A 19,427-nucleotide genomic window follows, 5' to 3' on the forward strand; every position below is an offset into this window, starting at 1 on the left:
AGTCAAAACATAGTTTTTATTACTCTTTGTAGCATTATACCATACAATAAATATAACTACTGCCTAGTCCAGGAACAGCTTGTTTCTTTGCCACTGAACTGTTGAGTATGTTTGCCTGACTCAGATATTTATTCTGCTTGCTTGTAATGTTCGTATTTTTCACCCTTTGCATCAAATTACTCTTCATGCCTAAACCACTGGAATACTGTTACAATAAGTACCAGACAGATTACAAGTGGAGGAAGACTTCATTTCCGATCAGCTTTGAGCAGAATGACAGACCTCAAATAGCCTGTCAGAAGAGAAGCTCACAAAAACAGTAATTTTAAAGGGTAGAGAGTAAATTTAAGTAGGAAGATTAATGTTAAAATGCTCATGTGTCCTATTCCCTGTGTTTATTCCATTGCACATGTAACATTTTCACCATGAGTACTTTTATTCTATTCTTACCACTTTCCATTTTAACAGTTGAACAACTGTGAGAGATAACTTACAATCCTGAAGTCATTTGACTTGTCATCTTAAAGGGTATTTATAAACTATAGCATTCAGGGAGCCCCCAGTGTTACTTTAAATAGAGAGACTGCTTTTAGGATTAAGAAGAAAAGTGGACTGATTCATTTTGGAATTGTTTTTCTTAATAAAATCATATATGATAAATTGAGCTTAACCATATTTTGTATTTTCATATTACCACTACAGAATGCATGAAAAGTAAATGGTATGGCTTATGCCGTACCACAAAAATGTGAAAAAGATATTTTTCTACTGCTAGTGGAAATAGCTTTCTCCCCCTTTAGTATTGGTCTATATCATCTTTTTCCTGTAGGCAGAAATCCTGCTTTTGATATTTTATTATTTTAAGGAGAAAAATAGGGTTTGTTCTGCATGAAAATGTTACCGAACCAAATACCCAGACCTGCCATAGATAGGTTTATCAGAGACATTTGTCTCCCAGTTTCAGTAATCACTTGTTAAAGTTGTTACCAGTCATAGATATTTTTTTTCCCTGTCAAACAAATGAGCATCAATCTGATTATGAGAATGTGTATGTGCAGAAATGGTGCTGGGGCCAGTTGGCCCTAAGCATTGATTTCACTATCATTAGCCCAGCTTTTGGGTCATTCTGTAGACAATGCAAAGTCTTCTAAAACCTGAAACCCAAGTCACCAAGCCACTGTCTGTTTTCTCTGCTTAGTAAGCTTGCTTTTCTGTACTATAACATGTGGTTTGAGAAACTGAATTACTTAAATAATAGTTTGCATGGTCTTACATCTAAACAACAATACTGTAAATTCTGTAGAGTTACATATTTTTCTGTATACAATATGCCCCCTATGTGCATCAAGAATGTAGAAATTAAGTTTTCAATTTTGTAAAAATGCTGGTTTTCACAAGGAGAAAATATGTTCAGATCTTCTCACAGTCTATTTAGCTAATGAATGGCAAGCTGTCAGATTTTGAATGGTTTATAAAGCATACTGGAATTTTGAGGATAATAAGAAGGAAAAATAAATAGAAAATGTCTAGTAATTTGAGACCATGCTGAAAGAAGCAATATTTATGGTTAATGAAAAAGGGTGTTTAGAAATACGTATTAGTTACTGCCATGGAAGGAAGAGGACATCATTGGTTGGAATCTTTAGAATAATGACAGTCAGAAGAAAGATCAGAGTAAGTAGAATTGAGTTTATGTAGTAGTTGGGTTTTGACCTTTAATTGCATCTGGTTTGCCAAAGACAAGCATTAGATTACAAAACACATGATGAAAATAATTTACAGGGGGCATGAGAACTCATAGTTTTAATCCTTTTTTTTTTTGTTTTTTTTGTTTGTTTGTTTATATTGCAGACTCCTGGGTTGTTGTAACACATGAGTGTGTGTTTCCCAGCACAACATCTGATTAGTCACTAATTTAGTAAGGAATGTACTGGCACACAGTTTTGTGGAAGCATGTGAGCCTATCAGCAGGATAACATATATTCTTTTAGGTGTTTCAACATACAGTTGAGAAAAAAAGCTCAGCTGTTTCAAAACAAAGATCATAATATTCTTTCCCTGGGTCTCCTTTTTATTTTATTTTACTTTTTATTACTGGCAGAAGAGATGTTGCATGTTTACCTATTTTTTTGTGTGGGGTTTTTTGGTTTTTTTTTTTTTTTTTTTTTTAATATTCTAAGATGTTTTAGAGTCTAAATAACAGTGGAAATGGACAGTACAAAACCACACATCCTTTATTTGTACACTGAGGAAAATAGAGGATAGCATATACACATTATGCTTTTCATGCTCTGGAAGTTTCCCTACTCCTTGAATACAAATAATGAGACATACTCAGGAGACCAGTGCAGTAAATATTTTCAGAGGCAAATATTAACTGTAGCACAAACCCTTGGAAGTTCTCTGAGGTCCAGCTGAATGCTGTGGTTACAGCACCGTATGACACACACTTCATTTTTCCCATATTGGATTTTATATTAGGAGAATGATACTCTTTGAAAGGTTCAACTTTTTTTTTTACCAAGTGCTTGGACTGGTAGTACAATTCATAGACCACTGGCACAGCTGTAGCTATTGATGTTACTGTAGGTTAGTTCATAATGTGAGTCAGTGCTTAAGAGAATTTTTTGGTGAATATAAAATTACCAAATATATATCTACTTGGATATAAAAATATCCAAAATATCCAATATGAAAATAGTAGAAATGTTTTTTTAGTACTTTATAGGTAAAATACTAATTTCTTTAAAAATCTGTATTAAAAATTTCAGACAAGAAGACTCTGACAGAATGCTGAGTAAAGACTGATGTAGTCCCGTTGAATGTTCAAAAGGCATTAGCTAAGAGCAAGTAAATAACTTTGGAATATGATAAAAGATATCCAATGGATAAAAATACCTGATGGAATATAGGGAAAAACATCAAGAGTGAATGGCTAGACTTGATGTTAGTGGAACAGGAATGAGTTCTGTAGCAGTGTGTGCTGGAACCATTCAAACATAATAATTCAAAAACCATACAAACATAAATGTGTATCTAAGTGATACTGAAAGGTCAATGAATAGTGGAATGGTCACACCTGCATGAAAGTACAAAATTATTCAAGGAAATTAACATCAAGACTGACTGTGAAGAATTTTGGAAGATTCTTAAAGGTTTCCTTCAGACTAAAATAGAATATGAAATTCAGTGCAGGTAACTGAAAGGTTATGCAGAAATACCAGTCCTATGTATCCAAAAGTGACTGTGAACCACTCATGAATGAGATGTGGTCTCACAAAACCAGCATGGGTCTGCAAACTGAATCTACTGTTAAGAATCAGTAAAAATGATACACAGATATGTACAGCAATATGCCACTCATAAATTTCTGTATGTCCACATCCTGAACACTGTGTGTGGTTCTGATCTGCTACCCCCCAGAAAAACAGATGCAGGAGAAAAATTGCAGAGTAGAATAACAGGATAGAATAAGTATATGGAAATATTTTCACATAAGGAACAAGTAAACAAGATAGGACTTTTCAAAAGAGAAAGGAATAATTAAGAGGAAATATAATAGAGGTCTCAAGGATACCACAAGGAACATGCCTCCTCTCTCATGCTATTGGAATGAAGAGGCATCAAAATAGCAGGCAGTTGACTGAAGAAAAATAAAAAAGATTTTATTGAGCTTTAGAAGTCCTTGACAAGGGATTGTTGTGAGCATTAGAACCATATGTGGATTAAAAATAGAAATTACAGAATGGTTCTTTGAAAAAAATTAATCAAAGGCTATTAAAAAATCACCATCTCTGTCTCTGAATGTCCACAAGTTGCAGATTGTTGAAGGCTGTATGGTATCTTATGTAGGTATTACATATTTTCTTAAGTTCTTATTCTGTTACTTGGTTACCCCCAATTCAATTTTGGCAGCTATTGAAGATAGGGGATGGGGCTAGATGCGTGTTTGGCTGAATCAGAATAGCTGTTCTTGTAAAAAGCATTACAAGCATTGACTTTGACATAATAAGACTAAAATAAACACATCTACTTATTTCTGTATTTATTTATGTTTTTAATAAATTGAATACAAATGTTAAAGTCTGAGAAATCCCAGAAGGGCGTGTGGGATAGTGAGATAGCTGTTGCCCATATTTAGATTGTCTGTTGCTACCACCACATTTTATGAAAGTTGTGAGGTCAGTGTGTACCTTAAGAACTTGCTTTTACGCATTTAGGCATGAGATCAGAGTAATAAAATCAATCACAGTAGTAATACCTGAGGTTTAAAAAAAAAAAATATTGTTCTAAGCATTTTTAAGAATCTGAAGCCAAATGCATATGTAAATTTTCTTTGAACACAAACTGAGACAAAAGCATGTAACACTGTTGCCTTGCATATTGATAGCAAAGACTTCAAATGTGTCTAAACAGTTATTTTATGAAGTTCTTGTGTCAGGGCTGTACAGGAACAAAACTGCTTCCCTTGTGAGTGCACCATCAGCACACATTTTTTCTAGGACGAGTAGTTTGGCAACTTTTGTCCTAACTTGTTAGCTAAATTAGATATTTTGTGTCATAATCAAAGCCTAAACATGGGAATTCAACTGAAAACTCCTTAATCTGATGATAAATAAAAATGTGAAGAAGTCTGTGAAAAGGACATGAATAGAGGGGGTTTTTAAAGCTTCTTCAACCAATAACTGAAAAAAACCCCAAACTAAAGAGGTCATTTTTGGTAAAGAATAACTTTAGCATATGGAAATCAGTCTCCTGGGGCTTTCTTTATCAGTCTCTAAAAATGAGGTGGAGAGAAATGCAGGATACCTGAAAAGTAGTTGAAAAATGAAAAATTATTTATTTAAAGTGCTCTGGATATTTCCCAAATAAAGTCATTGGGGGTTTTTCCTTTCTTTTTTTCTAATTTTGAAATGTATTTCTGTGCTTAAAAAAAATTCTTTAGCAAGTTTTAACAGTGATAGGAGCTGCTATTGTGCAGTGCAAAACAAGGTGTTCTGTGTATGTGTGTTCTAAACCACCTTATAGGATGGACTGAGTGTAAATAAAAATTAACAAAGGACTCAGGAAAGGGAAATTTCTGCCTTTTATACTTTGATACAAAAATCTAGAAACTGAAGTTAATCTGGCATCCCAGCAGTGCTGTCAGCCTCTCAGCAATATCTCATGCATATTATCATCTCCTCGAGGCAGGGCGAAGGTTAGCAGGGGCACTCAGCACTTCTGGCTGAGTGTTCTGGCAGCTCTCACCCTACCAGTCCAGGGAATTCCTCTCAGTCACAGACCTGCCTGTGCCCTTGATAAAAATCTGATTAACCTGCAGGTCTTCATTGATCATCGTTCCTGGTGTGAGCCTTTCTGGACTTGTATGGGCCCAAGAGCCATTTAATTCAGTATGTTTTTAAGAGGATAGGTGTCACTGGGGGAGTGTGTTGAGTTCTCTTCTGGCTGCATCCTTGCCTTTTCTGCAGAGCTGTGTGGTGTTTCATTGGCCTCTATAGCGTAACATTGGATTTTACAAGAGCAGAATGGTTGTGGTTTGATAAGTATTGACTTTGGAGAAACTCTGGTAAGAAACTGGGCACACCAGTCACTACAGGTTAAAGTTTTCATCACTGCATCTCAGAATTAACCATCCTGTCTGGGCTACAGTTGCGTAAATGCATGAACTGTCATTGTGCAAAGCAGACCATTGCTTTGTATAATTGATTTCTTGCTCCTGTTTTTCATTTTTACCTACCTTACTCCCCTACATTGTTGCCTGTGATATTTTGTAGGACTGTTTTCTTGTAAGTTTTGTTGTTAGCATTTAACAGGGTTATATGTCTGTTTTCTCTTTCTGGCTGGTACAGCTATAATGTGAGATTAAACTGTAACAGGAACTGTAGTGAGGGGTTCCTGTATTTTTTATATATTTTTTCTAAACAAGCTGATTGATCGGCATAGACAAATATGAGCCTCCTAAAATGCTTTGGCACTTTTTTCCCTGACTTATTGTACTTCGTAAATATTTTACATTTTCCTTATATGAATTTACATTTCATTGGTTTCATTATAATATATCATAGTTCCTAATGCACTGTTACGTGTCTTGGTATTGGAAAGTACTGGCAGATAGAATACAAATTACCAGTTGCTCCATCAGATAAAAATACGGCCTTGAAACTGAGTTACGGTAGCGACGATTTAAAATGTCCCTGTTGTGCGACTTTATAAACTGAATAAAGTGAGACTGAATAAAGAGAGTTCTAATAAAAAAGCTTTATTTACAGGGAGAGAATACGATTGTGATTGTATTGTCAGGCATATTAAATGCTAATCTGTTGTCACACACTAAATGAAAAAATAAAATATACCTTTATGTTAATACACTGATAGGTTAGCAGTATAATGTAGTAATCTGTCTCACTTCCATTATATAAACACTGAAAAAGGCTGTGGCCATAAAGGAATCAAGATAAATCCTATTTAGTATGAAAATACTAGGCTAGCAACTCTGAATATTAATCAAGAACTTGGGCTCTTTGAGCTGAGATATGAGAATAGAGTTGATGTCAATGCAAATTAGAACTGTGTGATGTGCTTCCATTTTAATGTACTCACAGTACATTAACTTAACTACTTTAGTGTAACTTGCTGTTATCCATCCTTCAGCTTGTAAGGTCTAATTCAGAATGGGTGACCTGGACTTCCAGCTAGTTACGGCTTGCAATTGCACTAACCACTCTCTAGTGAGATACTATTTTGCACTGAAGAATAAATTATATGACTAGGTGGAAATCTGGCTCATATCCTCTTCTTCGTAGGATGCTGGCAGTATCAAAGCAACAGTAGATTGTCTTAGTGAGCTGTGAGTGTACCAGCAAAATCTTTTAGACTTGGGCATTGCCAGTGTGTGGCTTTGAGGGTCCTAATTATCTTGGAGATTCTACATAGCTGAGCGACTTCTTAAGTTCTTAATTGAAATATGTATAGAACTGTCTTCTAAATATTCTTATTTTCTTGACAAATTGTTGGCAGACTCTTTTCTTCTGTTGTTTTGTGCTGTGTTTAACACTCATGTCAGAAAACACAACAAACTTGTCACATTTGGGCTTTAACTCATTGTATCTACAGGTTTGAATAATACTGTAAAGTCTCTATGCATTCTTAACTATTTTTTTATCTTGTTTTAACAATTGGTTATTTCATCCAGGTACAAAAAAGAGACCTCCATAATATGCAGGATTCCAGAAAGGGGCAAAATTTCCTGAGTGCTTATTTTATTGGTCTCTGACTGTTGAAAGTTGTTTGGGATTTTTTTTTTTGCCATTCTTAGTCATAGGTACAAATAAATGTAAAACTATGTTTTGTGTGTAGTTGGTGTCTAAATTTTTTTATCACACTGCTTAATGAGTTGAGGTTGTACCTGTTTTAATACTCCAGCAAAGAACTGAGCGTGCTCAACAGGTCTCTCTCAGTGTTTTTTTTCATTTACACTTGTATGAAAGGCTTCCCATTTTCTAAGACAAGCCTTCTGTGTAAATCTTAGAGTGTGTGAAGGGAACTCAAGTTAATACCATAGTCATTTGCAATCTGAAGTTGGCTTTATATAGTCAGGAAGAATTAAAAAAGGTATAATTTGGCAAATTTGGATGTTCAAAATATGGGAAAAATCCATGTACACTTCAAATTGATGAAATACAGTAAAATGTTTACTTCCATGTGTGTGGGCTTATAAATTCATAATTGTATGTATACCTGCACACACACACACAAACGTGACCAGTATATTCAGTTTTCTATACCAAAAAAAAGGGGGAAATACTGTACTTTGCAGGACTTCATGTATACTATTAATATGATTTTTATTAGTCATAGAAACATGCATTTCAACTTAGTTTTAATCATTACTGTGACAATGATTGTAATTTTTAAATACACTCTTGCTGAAAATGTCAGCGTAAACTGTCTACAAAAAGTAAAATGTTAATCTTTCTATTCCTTCTGGAATTATGAACTAAACTAGATGATTTTTTTGAGTGATTCTTTTGCTCTGAGTCAGCTCAGGTTTTTTTTAGGATTTCTTTAAGCGTACAATGTGATGTTCATTATTTTTCATACTCGTTATTAGATGTGAGACTTGTTCATAGCTGAATAATTAGAACGGGCTTATAGCATTGAAAGCATTATAGTTGAAAGCATTGTCTTACTCTCTTTTAAATGAAGAGAAGCATACAGAAGGCAGCAGTGATTGTGACGAGTTCTGGAGCTGGCTGACCATCTAAAGCCAACCACAGGCTGACTAATGACAAACTTTGGAAGCCTGCAGACTGGGTGGGGTACACCACGTACCACACAATGCTGGGTCATCCCCCCTGCACTCCACATGGACAGAACGTTGCCTTTCATCCACCTGCTAAAGCCCTGGAGCATTTTCAATATCTCTGTATGTAAAACAGTGTATGTGACACTATTTCCTATCTTCTCAGCTACTCAGTAAGACTGCTTCCTTGTCTCTGGCAAGAAGACAGGTTTTCTTCTTCTTTTGCCAGTCACTTCCGTTTAAGTCTTTGGTACGTGCCTGTAAAAGAAAAATCTCACGTAGATGTATGTGTATTATTCCTTGCAGAAAGGCCATTTACTTGATAGGTGTGTTACACGTTCAGTCCAAAACTGTATTCAGCAAAACTGATCAAGCAGTATGTCAGGCTGTCATCTGATCTGCATGTCAGCACATCTTTAGGGTTATCTTAATAACTGATCATAGAGACAGCCATTACTTTACCAGTTATCAAGGAAGTTTTGAGAAAGATGAAGAAGAGGTCCACTGAGTTGAAGAACAAGTTAATGGAGATGAAAAGAAGTAAGAAGGATTAATTCTTAAAGTTATTAAAATAAAAAAGACCATGTGCTCTGGAAAGCTGTGTGTAAAAAATATGGTAATGAGGGCCAACAAAGCGAGAGGAGCAACTCACAAAAAGGATCAAAATGTTTAAATCAACAGTACTCCCTCACTGAGAATGATGTTGTACATCTCTGGTCTCTCCCACCTTAAATTAGTTATAATAAGCATGGGACGAGTTTGGAAAAGAACAACGAGGATGTCTGAATGAGGATGCATGAAACAAGTAAGCAAAATAGGGCTTTTAAAGGTGAATGAACTGACCAAGAGCAGAAAATTATCAATAGTATCTTCTTCCTTCTGATCATGAAAGTCAAGCACTTTCATGTTCCCTTCAGAAGTAACAAGGCTTAGGGGAAGTACTCACTATGAGGTGAAAAGGGTTGCTCTTTCTGTAAGGAACCAATGGAGCCAAGGGGAGGGGAAATTTCAGAAAAGGCTGGGTGTGAGGTGAACATAGCAAGGCTGGGAGACAGCAGCTCAAGCAAAGAGGTTGCAGAGAGGAGCAGGGATTAGTCATGTAAGCTGAAGCCTGAGAGGTGGCATGAAGGAACTTGGAAAAGACTGAGAGGACTGACCAAAATCCTTGCAATTCAGGAAGTTGTAGCATTAGCTGCAGCTAGACAAGGAAGTAAGAACCTCCTTGAATGAGAACAAGTTAGGAAAGAGCTTTTCCTTTCTTGGTTCTGTCGTTTCTAATTACATTGAGTTTTCCATGTTGAAAAAGTCTGAAACTGATTTTTAGCAATTCTAGTACCAGGCAAACAGTTTTCTAGGCAGCTCTACCTTCCAATTCTGCAGTCCTATCAAAAATAATGTGATAATGGTCTACAAAAAATATAAATAGCTTTGAAAAGCTAAAGAGAGAAACTGTCATCTGCCTGTTCCAGTATAAGACTTTTTAGAAATCAGTTGAAGTAGCTAGATCAGAACAAACAAAATTGGATGGAGTTTGGTTAGTTTTGTTGTTTTCAAGCAGTATGTAGTTAAGCTGCAAAAGACCCTGTCATAAGTTTTTAGAGACTATCACGGGATGGAAATCCACTCAGAGCTAAAAATACAGACATTGCTGCTGGTTCAGGAAGCCCAAGGTGGAGGGCGGTGCTTTTGGACACAGGAGGAGATGCCAGAAGCCCTTTGGCCTGATTCAGTACAGTACTTTTGCTCACTGCTACTGTTCCACCCAAATGTACTTGGAGAGGTCATTCGTGCAGCTGTGAAGCAGCCTGGAGTCTGATCTTCTGGGCCAATACAAGCTCTGATTCCTTTGATTGAGAATTCAGAATGATCAAAAAATTACGATGAATTTTCTAGATAGTCTTCTTTGTGACTAAGCATAATATTTAAGCGTGACTGCAGTTTGGCTAATTATGTGCTCATACTGTTCTGAGGTCTGATATGCAAAAATTATAAGCAGTGCTATCAGAGGAAGCTAGTTTTTTCAGTATTGAAGTTTTTTTTTAATGCTCTACTTCCAAATCAACAGGCCCTTGACATTTCAGTTAGCTACTCATTTAGTAGGCACTTTGGAACCTAATCTTTCCAAGATTTGCTTATCAGTAAATAAATAAGATGATATCATCCTCTTTACCTCAATGGGGTTGGGGAAGAGTTCTCAGGAACTGTAAAAGTAAAGAGCAAGCTATCCTTCAGCTGCAGCGGTGAGCACTGTGTACAGAGTAGGACAATGAGCTCTCTGAAGTCGTGACTGAGGAGTCTGGAGTACATCAAATTCCAAGATAGAAACACAGAGATAGAAATGATTCTGAAAGCTTTTCAGCTCATGGGAGTGATCATCAAATCTATTAAACGGGGTATTTTGTTCAAAGACATTTTATGCAGTAAGTGGGTATGGCTGTGTTGCAATGCATATAACCAAACAAAACCATCTCAGGTTGCACAATGCGTTTAGTTTTGCTTGCTTTCATTTTTGATGCTGTATTTACATTTTGAAGGTGCCTTTGTTTGTTTGCAGACGTCATTTATTTTTATTCTTTTCCTAGCTGGAGGACTTTGGAATTTTAATGAAGCTGCCATAAAATCCATTTTTTAAATTAACTCTGTTTTTTTCAGGGTAAGCTTTAAGGAAATGCAGCTTTAATTAGTTCAGCTATAACTGTCAGAAGTAGAAAAAGAAAAAAGAAGAGAGGATGGTATTGGAATATGCAGATATAGGTGACCATTGAATGTCATTTAATGTTAAGCAGGGCAAGACATTTGGTAATACATATTTATATATTGCCTTGCAAAATTTAAACATAGGATTTATTGGGTTTTTTTTTCTTCTAACTCCTTTCTTCTAAAAGTCCACTAGTGATCAAACTGCTTCAGGAAGAATGTGTCTTGGGAAAGATTGAGGAAAGGAATTGAATATGGAAGACCGGATGAGATTAAGAGAAGGAAAAAGGAACTAACCCGAATGTTGGGAATTTGAGTTGAGGACATTGTCATTCACAAATAGGCAGCCTTCCTGGTTCATTTTGTTTTCACACCATTTCTGGAGATAATTATATTAATTAAGATACTCATGTAGTTAATATAAATTATGCCATTTATAGTAACAGATCGATGACTATATGGTTTGGGGATTTTTTGTGATTTTTACTTAGATCTTATCAGTAATTTTGAAGTATTTCATATTACAATAAGAAGACAGGAAATAATAATTTGTAATTTTGTAAGTGAAACAGCTTTCCAGCAAATTATGCATTGCCCACAATGCACCAAATACATTATGCCGAATCAGAAAAATGTTTTTTTAACCTTTTTAACTTTTTTTTAATACCTTTTGTTCCAACTTTGCCTATTTTTTTTTAATTTATTTTCAACCTGTGACATCCCCAGGAAAATTCCTACTATTTCATTCAGGAGAGGGGCAGGTCTAAATCTTGCTGGGTTCCTTCATACCAAAAAAAAAAAAAATATTTGTAAAGATCTCTGAATGTAGTGTGTAGTATTTATTTGAAAATATATTAAGAACAATAGGTCAAGCTGTTTCATGGAAGAAGGAAGTCATGTGGGGGGAGCAGTGCTGAGCAATGTTCCGAATGTGATCCTTGGCGGCTTGGGCTGCGCAACAAAGCTTCATCAGCACAGATAAGATTGTGGGGGTGTTGAAAATTAATAGAGGTGCAGCTGGAGTGACAGAACCCCTGTCATGCCTGCAGCAAAAAGCCACAGGGGGAAAATTAATTTGTCACTTTATCTTAGGTTATTCACAGGGGCGTTTGAAGTATTTTGGCAAAAAAAAAAACAACCCCGTCCTTTTGTCAAACTTTCATTTTGAGGACTCTTCCGGTACAATTTGCTGGCATATGGTAGCTAAGGCTGCTTGCGGCAGACAAGCTTGGAATCAGAACTTAAAACCAATACAATTAATCTTTACTGGAAAACTCATCTTCCTATTCTTTATTTTAAAAGAATTGCTTAGGTGTACCTTCTTCGTCTGTGACTTCAGTCAGTAGAGAATAATTTTGCTTCATCTGACAGCTTGTGAGTGATACTTTGTGGGGAGGAAAAAAAAGGATATTTTTACAGTTAGTAAGCTCTTTGGTCTTATATTTTTAAGCATGTAACTTTGAAGTTTGTGTCATTTAGCTACCTATTATTTTGGATACTGCTTACTTGCTAATTTACACCTTAGAAAAATAGGAGACGTTGCAGACTATTTCCAGAGGAAGCAGAAAAACTAAATGTACTGACTGTGGTGATTCTCCTTCACGTGACCAGAAGGGAAAAAAAAAAAAAAAAAAAAAAAAAAAGGCAGACCTGTTTGGCTTTTGGCTGTGCCTGCTGCTAAACACCCTGTCATAGTGTGTGAGGTGAGTCACGACTTGTTTATTTATAGCCTGGGCCAATCAAAGCCAAACGCTCTGAACTTCATTCAGGACCAGCAGGCACTTAGGATGTCTTGTAAACATTTGCCTGCTGAGCAAGGAGCTCTCTTCCCAGCAGCAAAGCGGACAGGTGCCCGGAGTTGTCGCTTCTAAAACACAAAACAGACCAGAAGATCGTGGCCTGGATTATCTAGATTGGTAGAGAGGGAGAGGTGTTTCCTTTTGACATCTGCAATGTCAGACAGTGAGGATCTGGGACAAGATGAAAGGTACTGTACATTGCTGATTCCAGTGGCCTTCTCGTGGGGCGTAGCACAAAGCCGGGCTTTGTTTAACTTAACCCCTGCGCGCTCCCCGCCTCTCAGCCTGGGATCTGCTCTCTCTGCGCTGCCGGAACAGATCACCCAACTCTTGAGGGGTTTGCCTCTACTGCTAAGCTAAGGCTTCTTAGGAGAGAAGGACTGGATCTTACTGTCTGCTTAGAGCTTAAATTGCACAGCTCTTATGTATTTCTTAAAGTAAAGCTGAAGGGAAGAAAGTACCGGGTGGCTTCATTCCAGTTACTTTTCCCAACCCTGGGACAATTTTACAAGCCTCAAAATGTCAGAGACACAAATAGTTTAGTTGGAGCCACGTTACTGACAGAACCATAACTCATTACTAAGAGATAGGGCACTGTGTCCCTTTGAGGTATGCCTGTCTTTCTGAAATTTAATTTTTATCTGTATTAGCTTATAAAACCAATCAATAGTCAGGATAAGAAGAAAAAAGTTAGGTAGAAAACTTAATAACATTTTAATGTCTTACTTTCCCAAACGTAATCCAGCACATTTCTATGAAATAAATGCACTAATTGAATCGAGGGAAAGAGGCAGGATTAAAATTAGATACTTTAAAAGCAGATGTTACTGATATTGGGCTATGACAGAATTTATACTCTGGGTTTCTTGCAGTTCACATGGTCCTTCTAGAGTTTTAATTATTACTGTCTTTATGTTAATGAAAATGTTGGTTCTAAGATGATCTTAAGGAAAATCTTGATATTGCAAACTGAAGAAATACTTGTATGTGGAAATAGACTTTTTATATCAGTTGCCAAAGTATAGAGGCAAATTTAAGAAATCAGAAGAAACAGAAATGAGGATTTCATTATGGCTTTGAATCTGATTTCTTCCAGGTAGATGTCATTTTGAAAATGTATGTGGATATTTCTCCAATATGTATGCCATCGTGTTGTTATAAAGTAGATGAAATACAGAAAACATTTCTGGTTGTCTGTTGTAGATCAGTATACTCAGGCATGGTCACTTAACTGGATTAGTGTGGATGAATGGATATCAAGTGGCATAATTGGGTCTCTTCAAGGGTGGGGTCACCTACGCATTTCCGTTTGCAGGGATCCGAGTTGTGCCCTATATATGACATAGATTGAAAGTAATTTTAGAAGTAGGTAGCATTTTTTTTTAAGGTAAATGTTGACTTGTTACTGATAGCCATGCAAGTGTTAATTGGTATTTATTTAAAAAAATGTTAAACCCGGTCTCCAAATTGTTATATTGTATATTTTTAATACAGGAAAAGAGCAATATGCATGAAACATTAAAAAAAAAAATCTTATCATACAAGGGTGTTTTCCATTTGAATCGGTTTTATGAAGGATATGCATTATGTCCCTCCTTGGAAACATGCTGTGGTTTTTGGTTTTGTTGTTTTTTTAAATCAAGATGGGAGAAGATCTTACTAGCTGGGAAGAAAAATATCTTTGAAAAAAAAAATATTTCAAAAGAGAAAGCAGCGGTGTTTACCAATGTGTAAAAGGATGCAACTGGTATGCAAGCCATACAAGCTTTGTAATATCTGAATTCCTTCGTTCACAATTTTCTCTGGAAAGGCTTGTAGCAAGCTTTGAAAGTTAAATAGAAGTAATACTAGGCCTAAAGCTCTAAGGCGTCTTTATTTATGAATCAAAGTTGTTTGTTTTGATGTGGGTTTTTTTAAAAAAACACAAAGGATGAATGTTTCTAAAGCAGTAACCTGAAAAAACATTATAACAGGGTCTGCTTCTCCCTGAAAGCAGGGAGAAGCTTATTATAACTATATCATATAGTTTAATAATTTTAACTAATAAATTATTTGACCCTGATCCTCATCCTTCATTTTTTTGTGTCTTTGCTGTTGAGCAAAAAAGTTAGAGAAAACAGTTTAATCAAAGTTTCCAGTTTTCTCTGGAATTTACCTTTTATGTCTTAGTGGTAACACACAGGATGTAATTGGACAGCATTCCTACAGAAGTGCTCATGAGATTTGGTGGAGGTCAGAATATTCTGGTCCAACTTAAATGAGGGAATAGAAAGAGGAGCCATGACAGTTATATTGGAGCAATATGGGAACTATACCTGAGCAATTAATTCTGGAATTACAACAGAAGGGATAGAAATGTAAATGCACAGATAATGGGGTAATTTTGAAGGCATGTTGAATCAAAACCACTACTTTATTTATTTAAAAAGGAATGGCAGTGGTATTTCTATAGAAGGCTGTAGAATAATTTTTGTTCAAGTGAGCAGTTTCAGTGCATTGCACTTCTTGTAGCTCCTTCTCAAACGCAAACACTTGTTATATCCTCTCCTTTCTTGAGCTTATGTCCTACTTCAGAAAATATCTAATATTTCATCATGAATATATTTCATGAACATTATATCGTCATAGTTAAAGATGTGGCAATAGTCTGTTAGTCATACTGTGAATATACACGTGCAGTAAGCAGAGGAACATATGCACAAATATTCTTAGTAAAGCTGGTAAAAAAGCTAAGAGTTGTAAAGATCAGGTACTCACTCAGATTGTCTGTTTTGTTTTGTCACATGATCCTGGGCAGTGAGGAAATAGGTGGGTAAAGGTCAAAGCTAGTAAACAGTTTAGCATAAGGAAGGTATTTTTCTGCAGTAATTCTTTTTCTTCGGGTCCCCTATAGTTTTGGTGTAAGATGCTATAATGTATTTTTTAAAAGTCACAAGCAATCTGATGATGGTCAAGACTGTACAGAAGATGCTGTGGATGATTGGTCCTGAAGTGGTGGAAGCACTTGACTGTAGGTGCTTCAAAGGAATAGCAACATGTAACTTCCTCTGTCTGATCAAGCTGTTGTATCAGCCTCTGTCATCTGCCTGTTATTGTACTGGATGGTGCTCTAACCTGCTAGCCAGGAACTTTTTATGACTTGAATGAAAGTGGGAAAGAAAGCTACATTCTTTTGAACCCATTGATTTCAAACTAGTCTTGTACTGTGTGCTTGAACTTAGAAAAATGGAGATCCAGTTTAAAGTAAAATCTGTGACATTTGATTATTCAAAATGTTGATTTGTAATTTTATAACAATATTTGTTTATTTTACTAGTGTTAGATAATAGAGTGGAAAGCACAAAAGTTGGCAACAAGTGGTTAGTTCACGCCAGGAACTCCCAATAATGCTGCAATGCATGAAAGTAAACGATCACCTACTCATATAAAATGCATAAAAAAACATCGAGAATGTCAGAATTGATTTCCACAAGAAAATTGTTAAAGCCAAATTGCAGTATTACACAAAAAAGTTGTTTTCATGTTTTTTGCAGATTAAAAGGATTTTTTGGCATGTGAAAATCCATTTTTCCTTTCTTGCACAGCTGCTTTGCAATTCAAGGAATACTCTGCTCATCTTTCCTAGCTGATGACTTTTAGAGGCTTTGAACTAGGAGTATCCCAGCTGAAGACTGTGGAGGCTGAAGGAAGAAAATTGAGTTTGTGAAAAAGTGTTAAAGATGTGTCTTTGAGGGAGCAAAACAAATGAGGAAGAATTGCTTCCAGCAGCTGGAAAGACCTGTTTTAAATTCTCCAAACAGAACTTTATGCTCCTGGTGATGGAAAGAAGACTTTTCTGAACAAAAGTAGCACAAGCAATAAGTTTCTTTTGCATCACCAGTTTCTGTAACAAATGGAAAACTGACCTGGAAAATCCTAGCCCTTGTATCTTTATAAAAAGACAGCAGTACATAGTAATAACATTATAGTCTTTGATAAACACAAAGCGAGTCTATAATGCTGCTTATGGTGGCACTGAAACACTCAATTTTCATGCAAAGAGATACTAAAAAAAAATCAGTACTTACTAAGTCATGGCTTTGGACTAATAGCACTTGACTGTCAGACCACATTTCACATTTTGAATGACCTCGAACTGGGAGAGCTGGTGTTTGAACTGCAAGGTGGAAAAGAGTAGCATAGGTCAAAGAGTTTCCCATGAGAGCTGACCTATCAGTTTGCTTAGAAGACTCTGTCTAGCAGAGCTGCACAGTTAAATGCCCCAGATTCAGTTGGAATATGTTTTGTTTGTTTGTTTTAGTAGGACTTTCAGCAAAAAGTTGCAACATTTAGAGCAGTCTGCTGTGTTGAGGAACTTGTGTACTGGAATCACCTTCAAAAAAGTTGGAGTTAACCAGTTTGTATCTGATCAACTAAAGCAAGACAAGACAGCTCCATATTAAGAATTTATTAGGTGACTGATGTTATGCTTAAATAGAATAAATTAACACATCCTCTCCAAAATAAAATCTTGATAGAAATGGGTCTTTTTTTTTTCCTAAGTAATATGTAGGACAAGATGAGTTCCCCTATCCTTTTGCAGAGCACTTGAGTGTTTTTTTTTAACAACGGTACTAGTTTCATTCTCAGAAAAAAAATTGTACTTGACTAGTAAGAAAAGAAAAAAAATACCTTCATTCATGAGACTGATACTGTTTAGGCAGCACACTAGCAGTAAAATGTTCCCGATTCAGTTGAAGAGAAGAAAAAAATCATTTTTACTTCAATTTTAACACACTGTGCAAGAAGCAGTGTCAGGGATCAAAGGTTGCTTATGTTTTTTTGAAAGTCACGTGTCCTAACCAGTCTGCAGTGCAATCCATTGAGAAAAACACATCCAGCCTTATCAAATGCTGCTGATTTAAACATCTTCCTTGTGCAGGAGTATTACCAAAAATATTCCTGGTCAAGAAATGGAATAGGCATACATGTTACTGAAAGCTCTGGCATAGGATGTTTTTACAGCTTTTTTTAATTGCAAAGCTCCCCCTGAAAAATAAACAGTAACTGCAATTTGGGCAGACTCACTGTTAATAAAAAGCACAAACTCGCAGAGTCAGATGAAGCTAGATCAGAAAGAAAAGAGTAAGGCTTGAGAAGCAAGGTTGTCCTGTATTAGCAGTTCATCTAGTTCTTAGAAATTATGTATTAAACTATGGGAATACTTACAGCTAAAGAATATTTTTGTATTGGGAAATATCACTAGTTACTCTTTCAAGCTGATAACTAAGTTCATGAGATTCAATGTAAAAACAAAACAAGTCTAATTTTGTAAAGCTTTGAGACTCCAAGTGTGCCCAAGTCTTAAAGTTGATGGGAGGTCAAACATGATCACTTAAAGGATGGCCACAGTATTAAATGTTTAGGAAAGCCTATATGTGTGCAGCACCTACAGATTAGCAATGGGAAATAAAGTTCATATGGATATCTAAATGCTGGAGAGATATCTATTAGAAAAGCTTTGTAGAGTTTGTAGTAAAAGGTTGTAAAGATTCTCCTCAAAAGTTTAAGAATAGAGTGGACTAGTGGATGCTTCCTGTGTTCCTCGTTCTTTCAGTGGCACAGCATCCTTTTGTGGAACTCTTTGAAGCAAGCAGGATTTTACATGGTGCCCCAGTGACTCATTTAAATTGGAAGTCTTGCCGACTTGGTCATAGCCACATGACACAAATATAATTATTTTTCCATGATTAACAATTGCATAGGATCCAAAAGTGGCACTGGATAAAGCCACATAGGTGATTAAGATGCTATGCTGTGAGTTCAGTGGTACTTGCTATTATATGTCTTTCCACATATTGCACATAACATTCACAGATTTGTTACATTGTATTACAGTGGGCTAATCAATATTGCATTGTTTTATACCAGATCATTCAATAGCAGATTTTAGAGGCTTTGCCATTGGTACTTTTTAAAGTATATACACTTAACTGTAAAATGTGCTTTTTACATTATTTTGTATTTTAGAGAGGGAGGGGTGGTTATTTTAATTTTTAATATAAGGTTCACCTTGAGTTTAAATTTAAATTTTAAAACATTTAAACTATTTTTATAAACTTTTAAAACGCAAATACTATTTTATATCCATTATCTTTGTACCTGAAAAATTTAGAAGACAAAATTTTAAGTAATTTTTTGGCAAAGGTCCTCAAAAAATGTTTGTTTCGAAGAATGGTAACTGCATCTCTATAATCACTGACTTCTTCACTGTGGTGATTCCTTTTCTCACAGGAAAGAGCTGTGAAAGCTCTAAAAGGTAAACTTGCTTGATTGTGTTTTGCTAACAGTTTACACACTTGGTTCACTTGATTTCCTTTGGTCAAGTTTCATACTTAATTCCTGGTTGTCCGTAGATATTTACATCCCTTATAGCTGCATCATTTTATAAGCTCTAGATGCTGTTTTAAAGACTACAATGTAGCCACACTGCCTTTATTTTTTAATTTGCATATCTTCAGGAATGTAACTTTCAGCTCTTCCACCTTGACTAATACATTCTAAGTTACCCTTAAAATTACAGAGTCTGCACAGGTTTCAAGCGTATGTGGTTACAGTTGGGAAATCTGGAAGGTTTAAAAGCTCTG

At 35.9% G+C, this 19,427-nt stretch overlaps 1 protein-coding gene and 1 long non-coding RNA gene across 3 annotated transcripts in view; one reads left to right on the plus strand and one right to left on the minus strand.

The window, feature by feature from the left end:
- RETREG1 (reticulophagy regulator 1) overlaps positions 1-19,427 on the plus strand; it is a 61,624-nt gene that overhangs the window by 24,185 nt on the left and 18,012 nt on the right. Inside the window, exon 1 of one of the 2 annotated variants that reach the window (XM_071736645.1) lies at positions 12,761-12,989. The exons of the other annotated variant lie outside the window; for it this stretch is intronic. Within the exon in view, the coding sequence (XP_071592746.1) occupies positions 12,955-12,989 (35 nt within the window). The 5' untranslated portion in view covers positions 12,761-12,954. Of the gene's footprint in view, positions 1-12,760; positions 12,990-19,427 lie in introns of those variants that run through there. 2 annotated transcript variants of the gene reach the window in all.
- On the minus strand, positions 14,046-16,975 carry LOC139792813 (uncharacterized). The gene is made up of 3 exons (XR_011724403.1): positions 16,869-16,975; positions 15,559-15,590; positions 14,046-14,132 (listed from the first exon to the last, which is right to left on the minus strand). It is a non-coding gene; the product is annotated as an uncharacterized lncRNA (long non-coding RNA).

Source organism: Heliangelus exortis, chromosome 2, assembly GCF_036169615.1.
Source record: "Heliangelus exortis chromosome 2, bHelExo1.hap1, whole genome shotgun sequence".
Classification (NCBI taxonomy): domain Eukaryota; kingdom Metazoa; phylum Chordata; class Aves; order Apodiformes; family Trochilidae; genus Heliangelus; species Heliangelus exortis.